Source organism: Canis lupus, chromosome 15, assembly GCF_048164855.1.
Source record: "Canis lupus baileyi chromosome 15, mCanLup2.hap1, whole genome shotgun sequence".
Classification (NCBI taxonomy): Eukaryota; Metazoa; Chordata; class Mammalia; order Carnivora; family Canidae; genus Canis; species Canis lupus.
This window is the reverse complement of record NC_132852.1, coordinates 4,612,333-4,632,644: the sequence shown is the minus strand read 5'-3', so window position 1 is coordinate 4,632,644 and position 20,312 is coordinate 4,612,333. Positions and strand designations below refer to the sequence as shown.

The 20,312-nt window shown below is 38.8% G+C and overlaps 1 protein-coding gene across 6 annotated transcripts in view; it reads right to left on the bottom strand.

The window, feature by feature from the left end:
• Window positions 1-20,312, bottom strand: part of AGPAT5 (1-acylglycerol-3-phosphate O-acyltransferase 5) — a 57,858-nt gene that overhangs the window by 14,891 nt on the left and 22,655 nt on the right. For 4 of the 6 annotated variants that reach the window (XM_072775799.1, XM_072775798.1, XM_072775794.1 and 1 more), the window contains 2 exons: window positions 19,838-19,927; window positions 9,838-9,928 (listed from right to left, as the gene is read on the bottom strand). In XM_072775799.1, coding sequence (XP_072631900.1) covers window positions 9,838-9,928; window positions 19,838-19,927 — 181 coding nt within the window. The remainder of the gene's footprint in view (window positions 1-9,837; window positions 9,929-19,837; window positions 19,928-20,312) is intronic. The other 2 variants (XM_072775800.1, XM_072775796.1) reach the window with 1 other exon arrangement.

Here is a 20,312-nt window from a genome sequence, read left to right as displayed (position 1 = left end):
ACAAGAGCGTGGGGGTGAGGTACGCAAAATAAGTTATTAGAGCGATAACATGAAACTCTTGAAACCAAGATACACATGATTGTATGATGCAATCTTATCAGGAAAACAAAACTTCAAGCAAAGACACCCTAGGATGTGAGGAGAAAAAAATCTGAAAAAAAGAAGAGCTAGTCCAAAAGGGAAACTAGAACTGCTAAACGTCCCCAACTGGCAAAGAAGGGAGGAGGTAAAGCAGGTGACACAGGGCTGAGAACCAGCAAGGCTAACACACATGCAGGAGCGGGGGCTGCAGGGCCGGGCAGACGAGGGCTCTCAACACCTGGAAAGCTAAGGAAGGGCCAAGGAAAGGGAAGTTCAAGCTGAGCCAATAAACAGGCTTCGGGAAGGAAGAGCGAGGAAGAGGCAGGAGCAGAACCGTCAACATAATTTGCAGGACCTAGGACAATTTCGAGACTGTGAATGCACAGCTGCAAAGCAAGCCTCCAGAAAGGCCTGCAGGCCTCCGCTCACTCTGACTCTAGCCCGGTGAGACCCAGGTCAGACTTCCAGCCTCCTGAACTGTGAAAGAACACATCTGGAGTGGATGTGCCTCAGCAGCCACCTCAGCTCCTAGCTGAAGGGACAGTGTTCCAGCAAGTCTGGGTCAACACTGGCCAGTAACTTTCTTTTTTAATGTCTGCCAGGTTGAGCTGCAGGAAGGAAGAACGCTTGTTCATGTGTATGGACCATTCTTATCTCTTAAATTTCCTATTCGTGCACTTTCCCCGTTTTTCTAGTTTCTATATTTTCTTAACTAGCAAGCACTCTTTTTATACTGTTATTAATCCACCATATATTGCAAATTCTATTAGCTTGCATTTGCCACTTAAGTTTGTTAATATGGCATTGCAGGTATAATTATAATTTTTATTAAGTCTACAAAGGAAAAAAAAATTACTATGTTTTAAAAGGTCAATTACACCTACACAATAGGGACGCCCGGGTGGCTCAGCAGTTTAGCTCCTGCCTTCTGCCCAGGGTGTGATCCTGGGGTCCTAGGATCAAGTCCCACATAGGGCTCCCTGCCTGGAGCCTGCTTCTTCCTCTGCCTGTGTCTCTGCCTCTCTCTCTCTCTCTCTCTCTCTGTGTCTCTCATAACTTTTTTTTTTAAAAAACCTACACAATAGCCAGTGTTATTTATAGGATAAAAGCTAAATTTTACCCATAAATCCTAGAGAGTTTTTTTTTTTTTTAAAGACTTTATTTATTTATTCATGAGACAGAGAGAGGCAGAGACAGAGGCAGAGAAAGAAGCAGGCTCCAGGCCGGGAGCCCAATGTGAGACTCCAGGATCATGCCCTGGGCTGAAGGCAGACACTCAACCACTGAGCCACCCAGGTGTCCCAAATCCTAAACAGTTTTAAAACTACAAGGATCTTTTTGCTTGCTTAATATGAAAATTTGAGGTATTTGGATATATCCCTAAATTTAGGGTTACCAAGTCTAAATATGTCATCTTGGTAGCTGCTATAGTTAAACAAAAACAAAAACACCATGGGGCTCACTTTGATAAGTTCTAGAAGATTTATATTTGATTCCTAATTCCTTAGTAATCACTGAAAAGCAGTATATCTAAAGCGACTCTAAGGAAACTTAATCAGAAAGAAAACACTTTGCATACGTGAGGGGGCGTCAGCTATTCCAGCAGCGGTGCCTGGCTGTTTACAGGGCCCACATGGAGAGCCTCCCGGTACCGTCTAAGTCTCCTACAGTGGCATATAACTGCTACCAAATTGCCCTAGCTTTTAGTGAAACCTAAATATAAAATGAAGGCTTACCAATAAATATTAGATCTGCATGTTTTAGAAAACCCAAAAAACTGACCCAACTAACCTGCTGAGCAAATGACTAATCTTATTTAAAAGTGATTTGAAAACTTTATGATGCATCAGAATCACGTGGAAGACAGCAGAGCCCTGCCCCTGGAATGTCTGATGTAGTAGGTCTGGGTGGCTCCTGAGAATCTGTATTTCAAGCAATTTCCAGGACAATGCTGACACTGCTGGTTCAGGCACCACTCACTTTAAGAACCACCAACTTAGAACTTAGACCGTAGCTTGAGCAGATCAAGATTTCACAAATGGGCTGGTGAAGGAGTGAAAAGGCTGGAGGAATAACGGGTATTATTATTTTGGTAAAAAAATGTAAGTAAATGGGATGGAAATGGCCTCCAAGAGGTAAAACCAAACCCTCCAAGTCTCTGGACATTTGCTATGTCCAAAGCCCTCCATGAGCATTACGGTGGTGCCTAGATTCTCCCAAGAGCATCTACCCCCCACTGCTCCCCATTGTCATCTCTAAGGCTGTGACCTGACCTCGGCGCCAGCTGGAACCATGCTACTGAAACAGGGGAGAAGAGTTGGCCAAAGGAAGAGAATGCAGTACAGTGCTAATCCAGACACCGATGGAGAGGTCGGTATGCAAAGTCAACCAACCAGTTTCTTGAGCATCACTACAAATACAAATATAATTTGAAAGCTTCCTCACTCCCTTTATTCATCCCAACTCTGTTTCGAAAATGCCTGGCATACACGAATAAAAGAATTCTGGACCGGGGAATACCAGTCCCATTGTGGTTTTGAGTGGGGTCTTCCAATGTGATTCTTTTCTGTTTTTTTTTTTTTTTTTTTTTTATAAATTTTTATTTATTTATGATAGTCACACACAGAGAGAGAGAGAGGCAGAGACACAGGCAGAGGGAGAAGCAGGCTCCATGCCGGGAGCCCGACGTGGGATTTGATCCCGGGTCTCCAGGATCACGCCCTGGGCCAAAGGCAGGCGCCAAACCGCTGCGCCACCCAGGGATCCCTCTTTTCTGTTTTTATATCCTGAACAATCTGTGATCTTTCACTCCAATGTAATCAAGGCCCGTGAGATTTAGTTTGCACCTTCCTAGCAACAGGCAGCATCTACACCCCACAAATCACTGCAAAGATTAACAGATGACTAACAAAACTGCACGAATAGCTAAAAAACTGACAAAGAAAGGAACTGCCAAAGGAGGTCAGAAGAGAAGAGGTCATTCCTCAGTTTGTTGGATTTAAATTAAAATCATCTAATTGGTCACTTAACAAAACAAACATTTTAGAAACACAATTAGAGAATTTTACCAATGATACCATTTTATTTATATTTATATATTATATAATACTGTTATATTTACATATTCTGTTGCAGCTTTTCTTACTGTATCACTACTGATTATATTTTTATTTGAGAGAGAGAGAGAGAGAGAGAGAGAGAGCGAGCGCACATGCACCCATGAGCAGGGGTGGGGTGGGCAGAGGGAGAGGGAGAAGCAGCCTCCCCACTGAGTAGGGACCCTGATGTGGGGAGGGGGGGGCTCCATCCCAGGATCCTGAGATCATAACCTGAGCCCAAGGCAGATGCTTAACCCACTGAGCCATCCAGACGCCTCTCACCACTTATTTTTTTAAATGACAAGTTCCATGTTAGCCTTTCTAAAAATAAAATTCTCTTTTCCGTAATTTGCTATTACAAAATGGAGCAGCTTTCAATATATACCTTGCTTACTTAACATGCAATAGTTTCTTGAAGACTCTACCCATATTTCAAGACCTCTCAAAATGTTAATTTTTGTCTTGGAGAGATTGTAACTAAAAACAAAATCTTGACTAATTGATTTAGAAATATAAATAAGTCTTCTTTAAAGAGATAACTAACATTCAGTGTGAAGTGAGAAGGAAATTTAGAAAGCATTTCAATGACAACCTTTGAAGTGAACAATATTAAGAATTCATTATACTATAACACAGACATTACCTTAAATAACAACCCTAATACTGAATGGACAGTTTGTGGTTAATGTTTTTGTTAATGTGTTAATGTTTTTGAAGTAAAACACTTCTAGGAAATAGCAATAACCAGAATGTTAAAATGTTTAGAGTTAAGACAGCAGACACACCCATTCCCATCACTGTTACTTTTTAAGCCAGCCAATACCACTGCCAGCAGAAAACTGAAGAGTATAAGGTATAATTATTTAAATACATGAGCACATACCAAATTTTAAAAATCTAAATTAAAAAGCTCGATTTTGGTGTTTGTACTTATTTTTTAGGTCAGATGCAAAGGAAGGTAGTTTAGGAGCAATATTAATGTTTTAAATACCACAAACTAACAAGTGCTATTAAGTTTCAATTTTCTTGATGAAAAATTAGCTTAACAGATGGAGAAACAAGTTCTTTCATTTTTATTTTCAAGTTATCTCAATTAGTTGTGACCTAAGAGGAAAGAAAACAGGAAATACTTCTTCTAGATACATAGCTCACAAATCAATTTCTTTTGTATATGGTAGAAAATAATCACCTTTAGAGTCACAAGAAAATACAGTTCTAGTAGAAAACAATAATTTTTCCAGTTGTAGAATTTAAAGAAAGAACAGTTGGCAACTAAAACTTATATACCTGTTAAGACAAATTATTCATTTTTTCCCCCTTTTGGTGACTTTAAGATCTACAACTCACGGAAAAATGACAGAACAATAAATGATCAATTATAGGTGAGTCGAGTATCAACAGATTAAAAAGCTAGAGAATATATCATTTTTTAAGCTACTTTAAGAATTATTTAAAAATACTTGATCTAGCATTACAAAATTAGTGTGGATTTTTAAAACTAACTTTTAGAAACTATATTAAACAGTCATCTCAGTGAGACTGGATAATACAAGGTAAATACTCATCTTAAACGGTTTTAAAAACGATGAGTTAAGAAATACTGGTATTAAATATAATTACATACAGAAAGATAATTGAAGAGCCTGTTATGGACTGAAGTGAGTCTTGCCCATCCCCCCCAACTCACGTTGACGCCCTAACCCCTATGTGACTGTATCTGGAGAAAGTAATTAGGTTACATGAGGTCCTGAGCATGGGGCCCTCATCCAATAGGACCGGCATCCTTATAAAAAGAGAAACAGATATTAGAGACCTGTCTCTGCGAGCATACAGAGAAAAGGCCATGTGAGGACACAGCAAGAAGGTGGCCCTCTGAGAGTCAGGAAGAGAGGTTTCACCAGAAACCAACACTGCTGGCACCTGATCCGGGCTTCAGAACTGTGAGAAAATAAAGGTCTCTTGTTTAAGGCCCCAGAGCGGTGTCTGGGTACGGCCCTAGAACTTGGACTGAAATTACAACTCTGAGTAAGCATCACATAGTAAAACATTTATTTGCATATAAATGTTTGTTTTACCCAATTGAAAAAAAGTATGTATTTTTTTTAAAGATTTATTTATTTGAGAGAGGGAGAGAGAGAGAGAGGGAGAGACAGAGATTGAGTGGAGAGTGGGAAAGAGGGAGAGAATCTCCAGCAGACTAGCGCTGAGCATAGAGCCTGACAGCAGGCTCTATCCCACAACCCTGGGATCATGACCTGAGCCGAGCCGAAACCAAGAGTCGGACGCTCAACCAGCTGAGCCCCAAAAGTATGGCAATATTTAAATAGGAACACACACAAAGGTAAAGTTTACAGAAGAAGTCAGAAGTCCTTAAATTCTAAAACACACAGTAATTCTACATTACTCTTCACATAAACACAATAATCTGGGACGATACTCATTCTGTAATGCGAATTTATTATAAATTAACAAGTAACTAGTGATTTGTCCAGCAACAAGATATAATAAAATGTCCACGGCTAATTCTGTCTTGCTTAATATATTTAAAATTGAGGAATTAACCCATCAGACATTATAATAGAATTAAAGAGGCACCTGGGTGGCTCAGTGGGTTTAGCATCTGCCTTTAGCTCAGGTCCTGATCTCAGGGTCCCGGGATCAAGTCCCACATTGGGCTGCCGGCTCAGCAGGGAGTCGGCTTCTCCCTCTCCCCCAACTTGTGCTCTCTCTCTCACTATCTCGGTCGCTATCTCTCTCTCCCAAATAAATAAAAATCTTGGGATGCCTGGGTGGCTCAGCAGTTGAGCATCTGCCTTTGGCTCAGGGCATGATCCTGGAGTCCTGGGATGGAGTCCCACATTGGGCTTCCTGCATTGAACCTGCTTCTCCCTCTGCCTATGTCTCTGCTTCTCTGTGTCTCTCATGAATAAATAAATAGAATCCTTAAAAATAAATAAATAAATAAATAAATAAATATCTTGAAAAAGAAAAATAGTATCCTAAAGTTTTTGGAAACTGGATCATTACTGTGAAGCAGAATCGGAACCTCAATCAGTTGGACTCCTCTACTCTTACTATCATTAACCTACTATTAATCACGATGAGGTCACTTCTACAGTTAGGTCACAAGAAGACTGTGACTTCTGCCTTGCTCCACACTACTCCAGGTGCTCACTGTTCCACTACCTCTCCCATGCTGTCTCTCCACCCCATCTCTGCTCAGCAGATCTCCGCTGTCATGTCCTGGGGAGCTAGCCCTATGCAGAGGCCCACGTGGCAAGAAACAGATTCCAGCCAAGAGCAGTGTGAGCGAGCTTCTAACAGACCCTGCCCAGGGGAGCCCTGAAATGACTGCAGCCTGTGACAGGCACCAGCAAGAAGCTCCTGGCTAACCCACACCAGGACTCCTGGCCCACAGAAACTGTCAGGTAGTTAACTCTTTTTTTTTTAAGCCACTAGGGTTTGGCATCAATAGACGATAAATACAATCCTGTTTCATTTCTCCTATTAAATTACAAATTCCTATGAAACATTAGAGTTGCTTCTCCCACCTTAGTGGAACGTTTTACATATTAGATATCTGACAAACATTTGTTAATATTTAAAGGTAGAATATTGTATTATTATTATTTTTTAAAGATTTTATTTATTTATTCATAGAGACACAAAGAGAGAATGAGAGGCAGAGACACAGGCAGAGGGAGAAGCAGGCTCCATGCAGAGAGCCCGACATGGGACTTGATCCAGGATCTCCAGGATCTCCAGGATCACGCCCTGGGCTGCAGGCAGCGCTAAACCGCTGCGCCACCGGGGCTGCCCAGAATATTGTATTATTTTAAAAATAAAATCAGCAGACTCTGAGGATCTAAAGCATTTTAGTAAACCTTTCCCAAGGCCAGCTCTCTGGTCAATTAAAAAAACACACGTGTTTCAAGATATAATTGATTATTTAATAACAATAAAATTCCTCAGATTTTACAGTACACATGAAAAGTAGCAAAAAAAAAAAAAAAAATCCCCGTATGTTTACTATTTCCCTTTCACCTTATCTAATCTAAAACTGTAATTTCTGGGCAGCCCGTGTGGGTCAGCAGTTTAGCACCTGCCTTCAGGCCAGGGTGTGATCCTGGAGACCCAGGATCGAGTCCCATGTCAGGCTCCCTGCATGGAGCCTGCTTCTCCCTCTGCCTGTGTCTCTGCCTCTCTCTCTATGTGTCTCTCATGAGTAAATAAATAGAATCTTTTAAAAAAATAAATAAAACTGTAATTCCTAAACAGAATTAAAGTGCTATAAGAGATGACACCAAAGAGTAGCTGAAAATACATACACTTTAAGGTCTACACTCACATTTATTGAGAATCCCACACACAAAAAAAAAATCCCGTAACTAATTATAAGCTATTTTAAGCTTCAGAGTAAAGTCAGAGCTCGGCTATGTAGAATCTTTAGAGAAGGAATCATTTCAGAGAGACATAATTATCTGGAACCCTAAGGATTTACCCCACAAAAAATCCCAAATTTTATTTAATAATTTTTGATCACTGTTTTCTTTCTAAAATATATAAAATCAGAAAACAGCTTAATGAACAAAATCAGACCTCTTAATAATTGGACCTGAGACTAATACATAAATGTGAACTGTACCTCCCGAAGGGAAGGAAATCAACATTCACTAAACACTTTTGGACATAAAACCCTTAAAAAAAAAGATCACGGGTTCTGTTGTAGAATTTTTTAAATTTTTTGTTTTCGCTTGATATCATTTTTTTCAAGTTTTTATTTTAATTTCAGTTGGTTAACATACGGTGTTACATCAGTCTCAAGTGTACGATATAGTAATCCAACACTTCCGTACATCTGGTGCTCATCACAAGTGCTCTCCTTAATCCCCATCGCCTCTTTTCCCGATTTCTCCACCATCTCCTTTCTCATAACCATCAGTGTATTCTCTAGAGTTAATAGTCTGTTTCTTGGTTTACCTTCCTCTTTTTTCCTTTGCTTGTTTCTTAAATTCCACATACGAGTGAGATCCGATGGACATCTGGGCTCTTTTCATAACTTGACTATTGTTGATAATGCTGCTATGAACATTGGGGTGCATGCATCCTTTTTAATTAGTATTTCTATATTCTTTGGGTAAATTTCCAGTAGTGCAATTGCTGGATCATAGGGTAGCTCTATTTTTAACTTCTTGAAGAACCTCCATACCGAGGTTTTCCAGAGTGGCTGTACCAGGTTGCATTCCCACCAACAGTATGTTGCATTCCCACCAACAGTTCCCTTTCTCCACACCCTCACCAACACCTGCTGTTTCACGTGCTGTTGATTTTAGCTATTCTGACAGATGTGAGGTGATCTCTCATTGTGGTTTTGATTTGTGTTTCCCTGAGGATGAGAGATCTTGAGCATCCCTGGTCTTTGGGCCAGGCAAATGAAGGTCTCTCCTGGGCAGCTACACCTACAGGTCTAGAGTCAGACAGATATGGGTGGGAGAAAGCTTTTTGTGAGTCATCAGCAATCAAATAAATGGTAGCTAAACCTATGGATCTGGATAGAGGCTACAAGGAAAAACATGAACATGAAATGAAAGAGCGAAGTCAGACAACAGAAACAACATACATATGAAACAGGACAGAATGAAGCAGCAGAGGAGGTTAGAAAAGAGCCTGACCAGGAATCACCAGGGGTGGGGGAGGTCTAGGGAAAGAATTTCACTAAGGAAAGTATCGAGAATTTTGTCACAGTGAATTAAAGTTAACAAAATTAAAGACTTATTTCCCCTGATGTACCAGCACGTGTGCGCAGGAGCTACGACGCTGGTCAGAGCAGGTACAGAACACTACTATTGCTGCAGCAAGTTCTCCTAGACAGCACTGCACAGACCCTGGTGTGAAGTCATCAACAAGGCATTTGTTCAGTAAGCGCCTGGTGATCAATGTACGGAGATGGTATACTAATTCATAGTTAATATTCAGGGCAACTTTGAGAACGCAGCACAGCCACTGTTTTCTGTTTCTATCCCAAATTGGTGAAACTGAATAGCTTATAGGTGTATTAGTTATCCAACTTCCTAAAATATGGACAAAGGAACATTCCTGTCATTGGGGACTTTTGTTAACTTCCAAGTACAAGTAAGCCAACTTTGTGTCACATTCTCCAAAAGCAACTTCACACACTTCTAATGTATTTCTTACACAGAGCTAGGTATAGGTATGCCTAGGAGGTACACATGTCTTCAGAGATGAGGAAACAAGCTCAGTTCGTGAGGCAACTCGCACCCACACAGCTAAGAGATGTCAGAATTTGGATTCCACCCAGGCCTGTCAGCCCACAGAACGGAAACTCTTTCCATCACACAAAACCCACAATGTAGAAAAAGGCTCCATCTACAAAGTCAGGTACCCAGCCAATTTTAACTAAATCCATGGGACTGGAATATGGATTTTAGCAAGCATTTGAACTTAATCTCTCAGATGTATATAATATGCATATGAATTAATGAAGAAACTTTCCAAGAGAGAATACATAAACTGAGGAAATGAATACATTTATTCATTCCATTGTTGTCAAACATAAATATCCTCTCCAAGAACAAAAACCAAAAAGGTATTTATCTTTAAAAACTATTTTTTCAAATACAGTCAAATTTTTACTTACCTTCTTGAGCAGCAAATGTTTGACTAGCTGAAATGACTTTTGTTAGTTCTGGATTATACCTTGTTCCCTCTGGAAAAATCACAAGATACATCTGTGAAACATAGAGAAACTTGGTTTGTTTCGTGTGAGCTTTTTTTGTTGTTCTTGTGAACTTACCAGTGCCAACCCTATTAATGCGAAGAGACTATTTCCTAAGGTGGGAAAAATGTACATTCATTTTATGTAGGACCTTCATTTCAAGTGGAGCAGCCAAAATGCAAAAATGCAATTAAATCTTTACATCAATTATATTTAAAATGCAGTCTCATGCACTCACTAGGTCAATTGTTACAATTCTAATGTTTCTAATTATACACTAATATTCATTAATTAAAAATTTACCCATGAAATGCTAACTTATATAAAGCCTCAATTAATTAAAGAGCTTTTTTCCCCTAAGATTCTGAAAAATGACACCTTTAAAAAGGTGCAAATTTTAGACATCAGTCTGTTAAGTTTCAATAATAAAAGCATATTTCACTCAAAACAATGTCTACATTTCCACAATACAGATTACAGTAAGTATACATATTTCAAAGATTCCCATATTCTTATTTTACACAGCTCATTTAGTGCATTTTACATAATTCAATTTATAAGCAGCTTCATAAACTGAAATAATGCACTTATAAATAAAGGAGAAAGCTAGATGTTTACTACGTAATCAATTAGCCTAAGTTTTTACTTTAATCTTCTTGGGAAAATAAAGACAGAAATAGCAAAACTATAATAATGAGAAACTTTAGAACTGAGTTACCCAAACTGCGCCAGCATGGTTCCTTGATAGCCAAAATACACAACTAAGGCATTCATATCAAATCTTATCAAATGCAAACAGAATGCAGGAAACAAAGGGAGAGGAAGATAGCAGGAAAGAAAATTATGTTCATTTTATCCAACCTTGTCTGATCCCAGGTAATGCTATCTATACATATGGTACAGAAAAATCCCCTTATCTAAATGATCTATGATTTAAAAACTCCTACGTAATAAACCTATATGACAGTTCATATTTTTCATTAGACAAAATTGTGATTAACCTCTTCCAAACTTTCATCTGAAAAACTTGTATTAATTGTGGCTCTACAATTCTGCATTTTCAACTTCCCTGAAAATATATGTTTTTTATTCATCCAAATAAATTGTCTTTGCCTATCTCAGAAATTAACAGATTTCTATGTATCCTAATATTTGATAAGATTCATCAGAGCTGCCATGGAAATGTGGAAAAATGGATACAATTGGAAAAAAAATGGAATTAGTTCCAAAACCCACAAATTCATTATCATGCGAATATATTGCAAATCAGCTTATGGGGCACCTAGCTGGCCCAGTCAATAGAGCATGGGACTCCTTGTTGTGCGGTTACAGCCCAACAATGGGTATAGAGATTACTTAAAAAAATAAAAATTAAAAAAAAAATAAAATCTTTAAATCAGTGAAGTTTTATTTGAAACCATGATAGCAATTACTGATGATTTTTGGCTTCTGTTTAGTACAAGGATTCAAAAATAAAATGATACATAATTTGATTGGTTATTAATAATTCATGTGGTATTATTTTCCCATCTCTTACATATTTAATTAAAAAGAAAAACCACTGATGGTCAATAAGAAAGCAAGAATGAATGTTCCTTCAGGGTTCTTTTTTTTTTTATTTTATTTTTATTTATGATAGTCACACAGAGAGAGAGAGAGAGAGAGGCAGAGACATAGGCAGAGGGAGAAGCAGGCTCCATGCACCAGGAGCCCGATGTGGGATTCCATCCGGGTCTCCAGGATCGTGCCCTGGGCCAAAGGCAGGCGCCAAACCGCTGCGCCACCCAGGGATCCCTCTTCAGGGTTCATTTAAGAAGTATTTCTTATATACGTTTATGTGCCAGGAACTAGGATAATGAACTAGATATGGTCTTTAGAGATAAGTGAGAAAAAGTACATTAAACAAATTTTACAAAAAAAATAAAATAAAAATAAGCAAATTTTACAAATGCAATTATACTTATATGATTGTGAAGAAAAAGACCACAACGTTACAAAGGAGAATAACAAAAGAGTAACTGGAGTAGATAATGGGTCTAAGATTCAAAAACTGGTAAAAGAATGAGTGTTTTCACCAACATATGGGGAACAAAGGAGGGACACCACTCCCACCAGTTCAAGGTTGTACTAGAGGTTCTAGCCAGGGCACTTAGGCAGGACAAAGGAACAAAAGGCATTCATATTAAAAGAAAGAAGTACAACTGTATTTATACACAAATGACATGACTGTCCATGTAAAAAATCTAAGAAATATTACTATTTTTTAATGTTACTAGGTAATAAGTCTAGCAAGGTTACAGAACAAAAAAAAGTCAATATACTGCATGTTAGATGCTAACAACAATCATAATATAAAGTCTAAAAAATATTGCCATCTACAATAGCATCAAAAAATATGAAATTAAGAATGTATTTCAGCAAATGCGGAGACCTTTTGCAAAAGATGTGTAAACTAACACATTTATAAAAACCATAAAACGCTGCTGAGAGACATTAAAGAAGTCCTAAGTAAAGACTGTGTTTGGGAATCCAAAGATTCAATACTGTTGTAACAGCAGTTCTTTCCAGATTCATATATTCTATAGATTCTATAGATTTCTATAGATTCAATGCAATCCAAATAAAGAAAACCTGTAAGCTTTTATGCAGAAATTGACAAGCTGGTTTTAGAATTTATATGGGAAATGCAAAGGACCTAAAACAGCCAAGTGACTTTGAAAGACAACAAATTCAGAAGATTTAACTACACCAGATTTCAAACCTTATCATAATAAAGCAAGAGTAATCAAGATAGTGTGAGTACAGGCATGGAGATATCCATGTAGATCAGTGGAACAGAATAAATGGTTCAGAAACAGACCCATATATATGCAATCAATTTATCTGAAACAATGGGGAAAAGATAACTTTCTCAGTAAGTGGTGATAAATGTCCATATTTAGATACACAAACACAAACCCTGACCTCACACCATATACAAAAGTTAAATTGAAATGGGCCGCAGACCTAAATGCAAACCAAAAATTTAAAACTTCCGGGAAAGCAAAAAAAGAAAATCTCAGTATCTGACTTTGAAGCCTGCTAAAATAGGACAGAAAAAGTAGAAGTTTTATGAGAGAAAAATCAATTAACTGGACTTAGGCAAAATTCTTAGAACTTGTGTTCTTTAAGACTGTGTTCTGATATGAAAAGGCCAGTCACAGATGCAAAGAAAGACTCAAACAGGAATATTCTTAGGAGTTGTATTTTAATAGCCCCCAACTGGCCATTCATCTTCAAAGCAGGTTATTTTCTACAGGAAATCATATATACAAGGACTGTAACTAGAGAAAGAGCACAGAACAGCGTGAATACTTCCAGACTCCACTTACAGGCCCTGATAACCAGGATAAACTTCTTACCCTCTCGGTGCCTGAAGCTTCTTGTTGACAAAATGAAATGACAGTGGTACCTATACCTCACAGAGATACTATAACGATAAAAGGTGATAATTTATGTAGTCTAATTAATATGGCACAAAATTATAGTGCAGTTTGCTGTTATTAAAATTAAAACAGATCTGCTTTGGAAATGTGAGATGACGCATCCGGGGCAAAGAACAACAACATGACATGAGCAGCTGTGACTCGCCTTCCCCAGAATCGGTTCTGCATGCTGCGTTCTCAAGAACAACGGCCTCGGCCTCGGCAGGCTATGGGACCAAAGCAGTTCTCCTAGTTCTCTCTCAAATGTGAGCTGAGCCGAGAGAGAGCACAGATGGAGAGTCAAGATTTCAAAGTAAAACTTTTTTCCTCCTTCAGCTGTTCGCACCTGATAACTTCCCCACCATTGCTTTCACACTGCTGACCGAAAAAAGGCAGCTATCTTCTTTAGTTCCCATGGAAATGGAGAAGGCAGCGACAGAGGAGGGAAAGGACTAGAAATGGAGCGTCAGGGCAAGAATTACTCCAGGGCAGTGTGTCATCTCTGGACCCACTTCTCAATTAAGGAAAATCCCTGCTCCAGTACAGGATGACAGGAAATAACTGGCAAAGAGTCACAAGCAAACCAAATTACGTACAAGATTATTGCTCCTATTCATAGAAATCTTTTATTCTGCTAAATTTTCATTTGGAAGAAACCAGCTTCTGCATTCTTTGATGAGGGCTGACTTTGCATAGAAGATCTATACTCAAGATGTGGTGTACCATTTAAAGCACAGATACTTCAGCCTCGAGTGGAAATCGGCAAGCGATTTCATATTAAGATTCTATTCAAAAAGAAAAGAGCTATTTAAGACTTTAAAATATATTCATATTGCAACCAGTTATGGAACGGATGACTTTCCGTTAGAAACAGCCTTTTCTCCATGCTTTGGATAAGTTGATTTACTTTTAATTGAGTCTCAGTTTCATTCCCAAATGAAGACTCGGGGTAGCTGTGAGCATTAAAGGATGTGAAATCATCCAGCGCCGTGCGGCAGGCACTTTGTGTTGTTTCCTTCCCCTCTGGTTTTTAACGATTCTGTGTAGTTCACTAAAGAGTTTCAAAGCAGGCACATTTATATGGAAATAATATCTCAGAACTTAATAAACTTTGATTAGCTAGACATCTTTTAATTACCACTTTCTCTTTTAAAAGCCATTTCATATTTAGATGCACAGAATATAAACAAGATAGTTCATCTCTGCTTTCTTCCCCTCAAATTAATCCAGTCTAGCAAATCACAACTGCTCAAAAGGGTTTTTCTACAATTACAATCAGAAACATTCAACTCATTAAAAATTCCATCATACATTTACAGAGGGGAAAAAATGCAAAAAAGTGGTGGGATACAAAGTAAGAATCTCTTTCCTCAAAGAGCTTATTATTTAAGTATGGAAATGCTACATGAATGACCAGAAGACAATTACGAAGTCACACAAACACATCCGTGAATGTGGCAGGGAGAGTAATGCCCCTGCCCAAGAGGTCTGCAACCTACTCCTCGGAGTCTGTGGCTACATTACTGAACACGGCAAGGGGGATTGAAGATCGCGAGCACTGGACTGCAGGTTGAGGAGATCAGCCCAGAAGTCCAGGTGGGCCAAGGTAAACACCAGGGTCCTCAAGAGGAAAGAGGAGGCAGAAGAGTCAGGACCAGACGATGGGTGCAAAAAAAATAAAAAAATAAAATAAAATAAATAAAATAAAATAAAATAAAATAAAATAAAGCCCAAACCAGCCATTGCTGGCTTTGAGGACAGAAAGCAGCCACAAGCCAAGGAATGCAGGCAACCTCTACAATCTAAGAAAGGCTAGAAAATGTATTCTCCCTTCAAGTCTCTAGAAGGGACTTCAGCCCCAGAGACACCACGATGTTAGTCCAGTGAGACCCACCTGCACTGCTCATCTCCAGAATGGCTAAAGTAATAAATGTACATTGCCACTTCTCCTAGCTTTTTAAGGGTATCTTTGACAAAAATTGTACACATTGGAGGTATACAATGTGGTGTCTTAATAGTCATAGACATTGTGAAATGATTGCCACCATTATCATTATGAACCTATCCATCACCTCACATAGTTGTCCTGCTTTTTGCGTGTGGTAAGAACATTTAAAATCTACTCTTTTAACAAATTTCAGTATGCAATACAGTATTATGAACTACAGTCACCGTGCTGTCCCTTCTGTCCTCAGAACTTACTCCTCTTAGGACCGAACGTTGGTACCCTTTGCCGACATATTCCCACTGCCTCCACCACTAAGGCCCTGGTAAACCACTGTTCTACTCCCCAGTTCTAGGAATTCAACTTTTTAAAATTCCACATGCAAGTGAGACCACGTGGTGTTTGTCGTTCTGTGTCTGTTTGTTAGTGTGATGCCCTCGAGGTTCATCCATGTTGACATAAATAACAGAACTTCCTTCTTTTTTTGACACTGAAAAATATTTCATTGTGTATACATACTACATTTTTTAAATTCACTCATTCATTGATGGACATTTAAGGTTATTTCCATACCTGGCTATTGTGAGCAATTCTGGAGTGAACATGAGTACAGGAAATAATCCTATTTCCTTTGGACATATACCCAGAAGTGGTATTGCTGGACATATTTCTATTTTTTTTTTATCTTTTGAGGAAACTCCATTCTGTTTTTGGTAATGGCCATACCAATTTATATTCCCGCCAACACCGACTAAAGGTGCTCTTTTCTCTAAATTCTTAACCAATCCTTAACTTGAAAACTATTCGAGAACAGTCATTCTAATAGGTATGAAGTGTTAACCTCATTACAGTTCTGCCCAGCATTTCTTTGATGACGAATGAGGTTGAGCGCCTTTTCATATACTTATCAGCCATTTATTTGTAGGTCTTCTTTGGAAGTATGTCTATTTGACTCCTTTGCCCATTGCTTAAATTGGGTTATTTGGTTTTTTGCTGGTGGGCTGCCTGTTAATTTTGAAAATTAGCATCGGATATGTGGTTTGCAAATATTTTCTCCTGTTCTGCAGGTTTTCATTTTGTTGATTATTTCCTTTGCTGTGCAGAAATTTTTTAATTTGGTATAGTCCTACTTATTTATTTTTGCTTCTGCTGCCTGTGCTTTTATGGTCAGTGAGTTTGTGGTAATCTGTTACAGCAGCAATAAGAAACAACTATAATAAGCAGACTTTTCAAACATACTATTTAATCCTAGCTACCAAATGAAATAATTATTAACAGATTTAACATATAAAGAAAACAAGCTTAGAAAAGTCAAGTGACTTGGGCAAAGTAATAAAGTTTAAATGGCAGATGTGAAATTTAAACCCAGATCTGATCTGGCCTCAAAGTGACAACCACTTATGGCACTGCCAATCTATAATTCAGCATTCTTGCGTAAACACCCAAAAGCTAGACTCCGGTCCTTGAAAAACAGAGAGGTTCTCTGGTAGCCCAAGTAAGAGACCAGGTTATTTGAACAAGCCTTCCCACTAAAAACTTTAAAAGCTGGATATAACGTCATAACCTTATAAGTATCAAAGAGCTGAAAAGATAAAAACATAAAAGAGCCCCAAGACCTTCTATTAAGAGTGGAAAGAAGTGAAGGGAACCCCAGAGACTATACTCTTAGGGCAAAAGTAAACCAGAAGCCAAGTGGTCTCACAAGGACTTGTAACCTTGGTCCAGTGAACCTCACACTTAGAATTCGGCTTGGGTGGGCTCACCCTGGAGAAGCCTTTAGGGGCCCAGCTAAAACAAATGCAAATATTGTGTGGAGGAAGGTACTTTCTATGCTTTGAGTTGATTTCTACAGATAATTTTCCAAATAGAATCAGCAGCAAATAAAGATAACCAAGTATATAAGGAAAGAAAGTACCATGAGCAAGAACTGGAAAAAAAAAAAAAAAAAAAAAACAGGCCTTCACATACTGAGATCACTAAACACATATTTACTCAATACATCTTTTAAATGATGCATTCAATATTTGAAGAAACAAAGCTTGAAGATTAAAAGAAAAATAAGAGACCTGACAATAACCACACAGTACAGCATACCATGAGAAATACAATAAACATAGGCATTAAATGAATTTGTGGTACAGTGGATTGCATCTTGAAACCAAAAAAAGGACATCAGTAGATATGAATAGTTTGTAGAGTTCAATTAACTAGTATGACACCAATGTTTCTTTCTTAGTTTTGACCAATGTACCATGGTTAGGAAAGACATTAACATTAAATGTTAACATTAAAACTAGGTGAAGAATAAATGGGAAACTCTGTACTATTCATGCAACATTTTTGTAAATATAAAATTATTCTAAATTTTACAACACATTAACATACAAACAGGAGGAGGCTTCCATTTAGGACAAAGAATATTACAAGAGTATCGCTCCCAACCCAAGAAAAACAAGTGGAGAATCTGCAACCTGAACCCTTCAGAGTTGAGGCCGCAAGGTAACCAACTTGCTTGAACATCTAAGGGAAGAAAGGCAATTTAGGAGAGAGGAGATTCGTGCACTCATTTACATTCACTTGGGACACATGCCTACAGATGGCAATAAAAAGATTTACGTAAAATTTTAACAAATTGAAAAAGGCTGAGTGTGGGCTCATTCAACAGAAGAACCCCTGGGGCTATAGAAACAGGATCATTTACCACAATTCACAAGCTCTACTCCAGGGACCACTCTTTGTGTGTGCATGTACACATACCACACATGCACACACACCCCACATACGCAAACCAAAAAGAAAAAAGAAAAAAAAAAGAGAGAAAGAGAAGAAAAACCCGAGTCAGAGGAATGTCCTGCAAACTCATCCTGATGATGATGACGACGATGCAGGCTTGGGGGAGTACAGAAGCCAGTGCTGGGAAGGCACAAAGCCCAGCACAGATCCTTCCCCTCTGTCTCTCCTATGGAACAACATTCTTAAACTCTCAGGTTGATGAAAATCCAATGCAGCTGGGGGAAATGAACAGAAGGTTAAAACTCCCTACAGAGGATAGGGCAGGAACACCTCTAGGCACAGACTGGAAGCTGAGAGCAAGGAAGGATCAGAGAAGGCTCCACCCCAAGACCCTCCCTGAGATTTAGAACAACAAACCACCCCACCTCTCTGCCCTCTTTACCCTCCCGACTCCTCCTCCCCACCAAACTAACAGGACTTCAGGAACAAGCACCAGAGGACACTGGAGAAAGAGACATAACATAGAGAAGCAAGGGGAAACTGCATAGAGAACACTAAAATCCACATAGAGAGGGCCCTGTATGCATCTGTTTGGCATATACAATATCTCCAGAATCCCCAAGAAACCTCATGGCAGCTACCCTGCCTGGGTGACTGAGAGCTAGAGGGCAGAAGAGGGATGGACTCTTTAATGTAAGTCAATGCTGAAATTTTAAACAATTTTTTGAAAAGACAGTAAATATATATATTGCCAAACTATTCTGTCTTGTGGAGATCTGCAAACAGAGCCCCCCCTTCTGCCCAAAGATACCAAATTGTTCAGTAAACAGACCCTTCCAAAGAGTACACTTTGTTCTCAAGGGTAAAAAGTAGTAACGGGATAAAGGAGCACTGTTTATCTCCCTACATTCTACCCCAGGTCCCCAAACAGAACGCAATTTCCTAACGTCAACATGACTAGAGTCATGTCAGCAAAGCTTGTAAGCAAAAATCTTGTAGGACACTTCATCAGCTGACTGTGGAAAGCTCGTCTTTAAACATGAGCTCTGGCTGCCACCTATGAGCCCTGGTGAGGAGAGGAAAAGAGAAAGGAAGGCAGAGAAAAACGAGGAGGAGGAGGAGGAGGAGGAGGAGGAGGAGGAGAGAGAAGGAGGGAGAAAAAACTCCCTTGTAGCCAATGAGCTAAGTTCTTGAGCACTGGTGACCAAAGCTCAAGCAGTCACTGCGATGGGGTGTGCTGCCGGGAAACAGGGCAGCAATTAGCATTCTTCGAAGAGAATACCAAGATTCCTTTTTCAGGGAGCAAAGTTTTATCAAACAATATTTACGCTGAATGACTTTTCATTTGCCAATATTCATACTTTTTTTTTGACTTTTCAAATAACTCAATATAGACAAGAAATCCAAATTTATATGGACACACTGAAAAGTTGTTTCTTCTGAAACCATACATGATCCTGAGGACGAGGAGTTAGCAGTTGAAGTGCAAGGTCGAGATGCACTTCCACTCCCAGAGCACAGACTCCCACTGTTCCTGCAGCTCCCTGGAGGTCCTTAATGAGGCCTCCACCGGAAGACTGAATCACCTGCACCCTCTTCCTGATGGCAACAACAACTGCTCACCTTTATCGAGATAGTTTTTACGGTCTCAACAAAGCTCTCAAGTATTTATTACCCATGGAATAATACATTTTCAAAACAATTCTTAAGTTCTAATTTAGTTCTTAAATTAAAAACTGGGGATTGATAAGGAAAATAATAAAAATGAGCATGTTCTTACTGGAGTTCCTGCATTCATGTAGCTCTGCAGCTTGCTTCTCATTTCCTTTTCATTAAATTTGGCACTTCGCTTTACATAGATCCCTCCGTGCTGCCACATTTAAAAAAGAAAATGGGGGGGGGGGTAGTATTTACTATTAAAATATCCAATGGCCAGTCATCAAAAAGGTAACTTTTCTCCCCAAAAGTAAAGAACAAAATTACATTTTAGGAATTAAACAATATTTAATACATTCAAATATTAGTATCTAATAAACATTTAACTGAAAACTCTCCCAGGTTTCAATGTAACAAATAAAAACTGCATGCTACACTGTAGCGGAAAATACATGATCATTTACTTAAAAACGCTTTCATTTTCTAAAATAAAAAACTCGGTTGATAACAGTTTTTAGCTCTCAATTTTTCCAACAGCATAGAATCACTAACGGTGTCCTTCAACGGTCAATATTCATGATCTTTAGGGATTTTTAAAA